The following is a 9,036-nucleotide window of genomic DNA, read 5'->3' on the forward strand; positions in this document are numbered from 1 at the left end:
GGAGGCCTTTGGATGGGGCCTAAGCAGTGACGGGCCAGGTCTGTCAGTTGCCCCAGGCAACCCAGCTGGCCATTGGCAAATTAGGTCCCCGCCACAGCTGTGCGCAAGGGCGCGCAACCGAGGACTCGCATGCGTAACCGAGCGCGCGTGTGCGTAATCGTGCGTAACCGAGGGCGCGTGTGCGTAATCGTGCGTAACCGAGGACGCGCATGCGTAATCGTGCGTAACCGAGGGCGCGTGTGCGTAATCGTGCGTAACCGTGCGCAACCGAGGGCGCGCAGCCGATAGCGCGCGTGCATGGTCGTGCGCAAAGCACTTCGACTTCACAGAGCCCACCCAATTTTCAATGTGGTAATATTTGCTGGACTAGGGGTAGGCTGCATCTAGGGTAAGTGTCTGGCGCCCCCAAGCTTTGCGTCCTAGGCACGTGCCTCTTGTGCCTACCCCTAGTTCCGGGCCTGGCCCTGGGACTAAAATTGTCAGCAGGCTTTTGTTCTCCCTTATAGGACATCCAAGTGTAGTAATATGGCTACTGACATTAACTTGTTTACCTAACAATTGGTCTCGCTGTCAGAGTTGTTGGCTTTAGTATGTGCCAGCATTCTTAATGTGGCCTGTTCCCTATATATATATGAGCATTGCAACATGTCGATTGGGCACTTTTGAGTTTCTTGTTGTATCGAGGTCTGTCGACATTACAGCATTATGATCTGATGTTTGCCTAAGAGCCAAAGCATACTTCCATATTTTCTACCTGGTGGGTATATTGGTGAAAGATCTAATAATATATGGACAGCCAGGGCCGCCATCAGAAATCACAGGGCCAGGGGCACTTCGCCAATGAGGCGAGTTGAGGCTGTCGCCTCAGGCAGAAGCACCCCACTATGTACCAGGGCGGCAAAAATGCCGCTCCTGGTACTTTAAGAGCTGAATTTCCAGTTTTCAAACCAGAAATTCAGCTCTTCTAGCGCAGAGAGCGCAGTTAAGCTCTCTGTGCTAGCGTCCTGGCCCTCTCTGACGCCCTTGTGGACCCCCTCAGGCGCAAAAAGGTAAGCACATGGGGGAGGGGTCGGCAGCAGCCACTGCTGCTGCCTCAGGTGGCGGAGGGGCCAGGATCACATACACAAGTCCACCTTGTCCACCCCCTACCACACAGTAAAAAAAAAAACATTGGTGGCTAGGGTCCCCACATGTTAATAAAAAAATATTGGTGGTCAGGGCCCCCCATGAAAAAAACATTTGTGGTCAGGGCCCCCCATTAAAAAATATTGGCGGCTAAGACCCCACACGGTTAAAAAAAAAAGAAATTTGTGTCCAGGCCCCCCCACGTTATAAAAACATTGGTGGCCAGGGCCCCCCTTAAACGTCCATGTAAAAAAAATTGCCCCCCAGAAAAATGGTGCCCAGGGCCCCCCCCCCACAACAGGGACCACAAAGGGTTACCTGCCATGTTGCACTTACTTCATTAGTGTGGCCCACCTGCTGTCAGCGAGCTGCCAACTACAGAAGGGAGGCGGGGAGCACAGGTATCTGCATCTTCTTCTAGTGACAGCTTTTTCTTCCCTCATTGGTCACAGAATTTTAAGTCCCGGTAAAGCTGCATGTTGATTGGATGAGCTGGAGGGGAAGTTCAAACCTCAGCTATACAATCCCTGAGCAGCTCAACCAGGACTTAAACTCTGTGACCAATAAGGGAAAGGAATGGACAGAAGCTACCTCCCCATGTGCTCCCGCCCTGCCTTCCCGAAGTTGGCAGCTCTCAGAAAGCAGGGGGGCCTGGCTAATGAAGTAAGTGCGTCACGACCAGGCCCCCTACAACTCTCCCCCCTGGCTTTGTGGCCAGCTTTAGTCACTATGGCCAAATTGCATGTGATTTATGTGGGCCCCTGACCTCAAACGTAAACTTTGCCAGAGTCCTGGTTTAGGGTTCATAGTGTAGGCAAATGTACCCTCATTTCTCCTGAAAAAAAAAACAATCCTAATTGATTTTTGGTAGTTTTTCCTATGTATAATCACATTTTGCTATTTCCAAGGCTCTACGATATATGGGCGAGTAATGGTGGATCCAGTTCAGAACCTTGGAGACTCTTTCATCTGCAACATTGAGAAAGTGTTTTTGTGCACTGGGGATGATGGTTATGTTCCCAAATACAGCCCAGAAAACAAGGAGTATGGATGTCTTGCAGACTCACCAACCTTATTGTACAGATTTAAAATACTGGTATGTCACAAAGGAAGTATTATTTATTCATGTTTGGCTCACTTTCAGCACAGGGCAAGAAATAAGCTAACATAGCCAGATGCCAGTTTCCTCAAATGTATTGTTTGTGCACTTCAAGCAATGTAGAGTAAGCAAGTCATATGTTTCCCTATAATAACCTAGTATGTGTTACAACAGAAAATGTGTGGTCATATTATATATCAGAAAATCACAATATTCTAGTAGATAAATATAGCAAAGTACTGACACAATCAATAAGGAAGAATATTGCGGTGCAGTCATGCACTGAGTAGTGATGGGCGAATTTGTTTCGATTCGCAATGAAATTTGAAACGAAATGGACGAAAAATTAGCAAAAATTACGCCGCAACAATTTCGACACCAGCAACAGTTCCGATGCACATTAAAGTCAATAGGCATCCGTTTTTAATTTTCGGGGGAAACTCAAAAATGTATTCGCTGGCGGCGAAACGTGGAAATTCGCAGTGACTTTGTGCCTGTTGAATAAATTCGCCCATCACTAGCACTGAGCATTGTATAATATGTCCAACATGAGCCAACAGTTATTTTATTTATATAGATATTGTGCAGTACTGGCTGACAGTGGATTGCTGGAAATTGTAGGCTCACATGCCTAAAGTATATTCTAAAATATTATATATTATAATTATCTTTACTGTTTATTTGTCTTTACACAGGACAAAGCACAGCCAGAAACACAGGCCAGGTCATTTGGAGATGTTCCATTTGAAGCCACATTAGCTATTGATAACCCCAGTGCTCTGGCGTTGGCAAAACAACCAGGTTCAGATGGTTTCAGCCTCTCTTCTGCACCAATGTTTCAGGTGAGTCTAAGAAGAACAAAAACCCTAATGACCTCGTGTTTCTTAAGATGAATGTGAAAGATCAAGTAGTTGTGGCTGAGGACAATCAAGTGCATGCACTGAATCAAGCCTGGTGTTGCAATGTCATAGTAGGCCAATTTGCTTAGCAGTGTCGGTGCTCATAACTTGTGAATTTATCTGTGAAAGTGCTCCTGTTAGAAGAACTTTTGTAGAAATATATTTATAAGGACTAAGCATACTTTGAACACTTCAACGGTATGTGGTTGATAGCAGTAACCCATAGCAACCAATTAGCAGGTAGCATTTACTGGTCACCTGATTAAAAGCAAACATTTTATTGGTTGCTATGGGTTACTGCTCCAGAGCAAACTTATTGCCTTTTATTACATATGGGGGTACGGCAGTGGGAATATAAGACATGAGAAAGACAGACAAATGTCCCTCTGTAGGGCTGCCATCTATCAAGTTCTAACCCTGAATAGTTCTGCTCTTCCTGGGGCTGTTCAGTTCACAACTCTCTGTTTGAGCTTTGCAATCCTGAAAATTTGGCCAATATCCACCTCCATTGTCACAGCCACATCCTCACATGTCATGACCCCAACCTCATATGTCACTGTTCTGCCCCCACTCAATGGCCTGCAACCTTGTCCAGTTGTTGCTGAAAGGGCTGTTATCAGAAATCACGGGGCCCCACACGACAAAATTTCCCGGGCCCCCTGGGTCGCACCGACCCCACCACAAGCCCCACCCTCAGGTCAGCCCCCCCCACAGTGATAAAAAAAACATTGGTGGCTAGGGTACCCTACATGTTAATTAAAAAGAACATTGGTGGTCAGGGTCCTCCATACATTAATAAAAAATAAAAACAATGGTGGTCAGGGCCCCCCATACGTTAATACAAAATAAAAACAATGGTGGTCAGGGCCCCCCATACATTAATAAAAAATAAAAACATTGGTGGTCAGGGCAACCCATAAAAGTAATATTGGTGGTCAGGGCCCCCATTAAAAAATATTGGTAGCTAGGAACCCCACAAGTCGCAGCTCTGTGACAGCAGGGGGGCCTGGCTAATCAAGTAAGTGCAACACGGCCAGGCCCCCCTTAAGCACTAAAACCCTCCAAGCCCGGGACAACACCTTCCCCTATCTCCCCCTAATGGCGGCCCTGGTTGCTGAAGTCAGAAACAACAATCCTATTCCTTATCATGAGTATTAAGCATCCATTGATTGAACTGAAAAAAAATATTGATTAGAAGAATATTGAAGGGGGGTTAAGAAGTCAAGATCTCTTTTAGGTAAAAGGAGTATGCATGGAAATGTATGTGTTTAGTGACTTACCATATAATATTGATCAATATAGGATGTGCATTTAATATTTGTAACCATTCAGTTATTAAAAGGAAATTTGCTCTCCAATTTATTTGCCTTAGGTGGCTTCTGGACGTGAGTGGTTCATTCATACTATTTATACCGTCCGCTCTAAGGCGAACGCAAACCGAGGGATTGGAAAGCGCAGTGTGGATTACCATCATGTCTTGACTAGCGCTAATGGCTCTAGTGATGAGCACGGATTAAAGAGAAGCCGAAGAGCAAATCCAGAAGTTTCCGCATTTGTACAGGACATTGGTGCTGATAATAACAGAGGGACCAACATTCAGCACATTGCCTTGGAACGTAGCAGAAAGGCCTCAGGTTACAATAAGGACAAATTGCCTGGTGGCGACCAATATCAAAAGCCAGTCTTGGAAGTAACAGGCTATAACTCAGAAGGAACGTTAGTGCCTGTTATTGGAGGGGTTGGTGCTTTAATACTTGTAATGTGCACCGTGGTTATCATTGGTCTACTAATGAAACACAGGAGGCAGCAGAACTCTGAGAAGAAGTCTCCAACTGACAGTTATCACAAAACTCCTGAAACCATGAGTACACGGCACAGCAGCAGCGACAGCTCAGAAGTGTAGAATAGTTACGATGTCTCATACTCAACATGCCAAAATTTACTTTGGTGAAACATTTCAGTGCTGGACAGCCCTTTCTACCTCTGCCCTCCATCCAGGAATACCTTCAGCTCCAACTGAATACGTAGGAAGCGCCTTCTGCGTAGTGACCACATGCTCTAGCTGATAATGCACACTGGGCATGTATGACTTCGAACACCTCTTGTGACCAATGAAAAGTCGCATGTACACTGCTTTCCTTAAAGCGATACTGACACATTCCCGTAATAATCATAGGGACGTGTTAGTATCAAGTAGTTGCTGCACCCGGAATATTTTCCTTGAAAGTCCCCCTCAAAGCTGCTCCCCAGCCCTGCGAACCTTTGCGCAGCCGACCCGCTCACACTACTAACGGATCTTCTGCCTTGCTGCCATGACGTGGACTGGGGGCGGAGCGATCCTTCCATAGGCTGAAGTCCTGTTTTCATTCGTATGCCTATGGAAGGATAGTGCTGCCCCCAGCCCAGCATCACTGAAACAACACAGAAGGTTGATCAAAGCAGGTTCGCGGGGCTGGGGGCAGCTTTGAGGGGGGCTTTCAGGGAAATTATTTCTGGTGCAGCAACTGCTTGATACTGACACGTTCCTATGATTTTTATAGGAATGTGTCGGTATTGCATTAATAAAACGCACTGATGTGCACTGATAAAAAGCTCTGCAACAAAAATATGATTTTATTATAGTCAAGAACACTGTTTATGGAACAATTTTGTGCCTTACATCTTTTTGAAGGGATTTACTGTATGTACATTTTTCTGTTTTCTGTTATATGGGATTAAGACTGGGTTTGTGATCTGCAAAAGACATTATTCATAAATATGATGCACTTAAACATGTACTGTTCTATTTCCTTCTATATGCTGCTATATAATAAACACAATCAGCAGAGAATGTTTCAATACCGGGGGGAATTCTCCTGCTTATTTTTATTATGGGTGCTAAAACGCAGCAGTGCACAAAATAAGCAATATAGTCTGTGATTGGGGGGGGGTGCAGTTTGCCACTGATGGGGAATATGCACAAACAGTTGCATTGATTTGTCACAGATTAAATGCAAATGTGCATGATGCCTTAATGTGTATATCTATAAACTGCACCCACTTTATTATTAATGCCACTCATTCTCACCCAATCTTATCTGCACAGTTAACAGATTAGTACTGGGGGAAAAATGCTTCTTAGGGTAACCGAATTTTTGTAGCATATCTTTTTGTTTTATACCCCTGCCTGTTTTTTTGAATGTTAAAAACAGTTTTTAATGTATAAATAAATGCTGACATTTTGTCTTATGACTTTTTTTCCTTTGTGGATGTGTTTTCTTTCCAAATCTGCAGGTAGAAATGTTTATCTGTGGTGTCCAGGATCAAACTGGTAGGAGAAGAACAAGCTAGCAACCAACCAAACATAACTGGAGTTCTTATGTGAAAAGCCTTGTATTGGTGGTGTCCCCAAACATAAATGTCACTGTCCCCAAAAATAAATATCACTGTCCCCTGGAAGACATTAAAGAGTTGTTCACCTTTAAGTTTACTTTTAGAATGTTATAGAATGCCCTGTTCCTAGTAACTTTGCAACTGGTCTTCATATGATCAGAAAAGTCTCTTATGGCCTACCAGTGGGGCTACCAACGGATCATTAGCCAATGTACCTGTGTATAGACAGCTTTATAGGTGCTTTGCAGACATTGTTAGACAAGACAGACTGTGCCACTGTGCTGTATATCTAGCTATTAACCAGCTCCATTATTTCAGAGAGGGGCATAATATTGTACTGACGCTGATAACAGTCTAGCAATGGCTGATCAAATGTGACCGTGCCTCCACTTGTAAGGTCACATCAGCAGCTGTACCCACTAGGGTAATAATATAACACACGATATTAATGCAGTAATCTTTTTTATATTGTGGGGGTTCACTCGCTGGTAGGCTGCAAAAGAGGCGACTTCACACACCAGGAACGGTTTAAGGGCTTCGTGCCCGCGTTTATTTTCCAGCGGCTGCAGAAGTTTCCCCTCTCAGGGGGAAGGTAACCAAAAAACAGCAGTTTAACAGAAATATCCAGCCTCCTGGCTAACACAAAATAAATGCTTTGCTTTCTCTCCTGAAGCTGAGCAATACCAGCAGTTTGTCTCACACACATTCAGCACTGCTGCTTAGCATCAGGTGTACTAAATAGGCCTAGGGCCTCTTGAAAACCTGGCCTACGGATTTGGGAATCCGCCCCACCCTACTCTTGCGGGTTCCCAGTAAGACCAGTCCCGGATCATCAATTACAAAAACCTTGCAGAGAGACATATTGTTTTCTCTGCTAAGAGCACTACTGGTCTCACCTCAATAACAATATCTGAGAATCCGTGGCCCAACATACATACCATCAATCACTTTTCCCCAGGAAACTGGGGACCTTTTTGTCACCATACCACAATATCTAAAAATAAACAAGGGACATCAATAGACTAACAACCAGTGAAAAGTAATGCCGTCCCTACCAAAATTATATCTACTGTGTGTACATAAAAGTGTCTATATGGTAATACCGTACACAGTTTTAATGAAGTGGTACAGTGCCTTTAGGGTAAGGCCACATGAGGAGATTCGGGGAGATTTTGTCGCCTGGCGACTAATCACCTCGTCTTTTGGGCGACTATCTCCCCGAACTGCCTCTGCGTTTTTCCCCATAGGCTAGAATGAAAAGTGGCCTGCGCTAATGCACACGCGGCGATTCGTTTCTATAGTCGCCTGAAGTTGCCTCACTGAGGCAACTTTGGGCGACTATTGAAAACACATTTTGGTGTTGAATGGTTGGCTGTTAAGCTGATATCAATCTCTGAAGCATTTCCAAATCCAGGATTTAGAATACACTAGTTTTCTGGCTGCAATCATGGTGTGGACCACTCCTGGGGACAACCCCTTGCAAATAAGTGTCAGGAATACAATAGCCAGTCCATCTGACTGAGCATCCTGAGATTCAGATTATATACCGGGCCCTGAGACAGTACATCTGGACATAGTGGCAGCATCCATGGTTTGGTCCAGGTGAGATGAGACCAGTGGGGCGCTATGAGGATTAGCCTGCCCTGTTCTCTCTTGATTTTTCTGAGTACCCTGAGAAAAAGTGGCAAGGGGGGGAAAACAGGCCAGACTGAAGTGCAGGTTGGATCTTGAGGCCATGAGATCGACTTCTTTCTGTGATTTCTTGGAATATGTCCTGATGCAGGGACCATTCTGAGTCCAGCTTCTGGCGATTTAGGAAATCTGCTTTCCAATTGTCTATTCCTGGTATGTACACTGTGGACAGGGTCACTTCACTCTGTCTCAGAAAAGAATTAGACTGACCTCCTTGAGTGCTTGTCTGCTTTGCATGCTCCCTTGGTGGTTTAGGTAGGCCAACATGGTTGAACTGTCTGACTTAATATTGATTGCCAATTCCCTCACTTGCGGTTCCCAGTGCTTTAGGGCCAGGTGTACTGCCCAAATTTCCAGTATGTTTATGGGGAGTCAAGACTGTCGGGGACCAGGTGCCCTGACCCACTGAGCCTGCAGTACTGCTCCCTATCTCTTGAGGCTGGCATTGGTTGTAATAATTTGCCCTTGGTCAGGTGCAACATCTGGAGCCACCACAAAAGTGACACTCTAGTGGCTGGCTGAAGATGGATTTGGTGGGAACCACTGTGGCAATTGCACTGAGGAAGAATGTTCCACTGTTGTTCTCTGAGGTGGAATTGAGCAAAGGGAACCACTTCGATTGGGGCAACCATGGGTCCCAGGTCTCTCATGGTGAATCTTGCTTGAGGGTGGTGATTTGTCAGAAGGAGGCACACCAGTGATTGGATGGAGATTTTTGCTGAAGGTAGGAAGACCTTTTGCTATTGTGTATCGAATATCATGACCAGAAAGTACAGTCTCTTGCTGGAGATCAGTTTGGATTTGGTTAGATCCCATCCTAGAGTCTGTCATCTGCATGAGGCTCCTGAA

At 45.1% G+C, this 9,036-nt stretch overlaps 1 protein-coding gene across 1 annotated transcript in view; it reads left to right on the forward strand.

Annotated features, from left to right (window-relative positions):
* The window catches only part of frem3.L (FRAS1 related extracellular matrix 3 L homeolog), a 50,292-nt gene extending 43,933 nt beyond the window's left edge, over positions 1–6,359 (forward strand). The window contains exons 22-24 of the mRNA XM_018242332.2: positions 2,034–2,221; positions 2,920–3,066; positions 4,496–6,359. Coding sequence (XP_018097821.1) covers positions 2,034–2,221; positions 2,920–3,066; positions 4,496–5,026 — 866 coding nt within the window. The 3' untranslated portion in view covers positions 5,027–6,359. The remainder of the gene's footprint in view (positions 1–2,033; positions 2,222–2,919; positions 3,067–4,495) is intronic.
* Positions 6,360–9,036: the final 2,677 nt, after the last annotated feature.

Source organism: Xenopus laevis, chromosome 1L, assembly GCF_017654675.1.
Source record: "Xenopus laevis strain J_2021 chromosome 1L, Xenopus_laevis_v10.1, whole genome shotgun sequence".
In the NCBI taxonomy this organism is placed as follows: Eukaryota; Metazoa; Chordata; class Amphibia; order Anura; family Pipidae; genus Xenopus; species Xenopus laevis.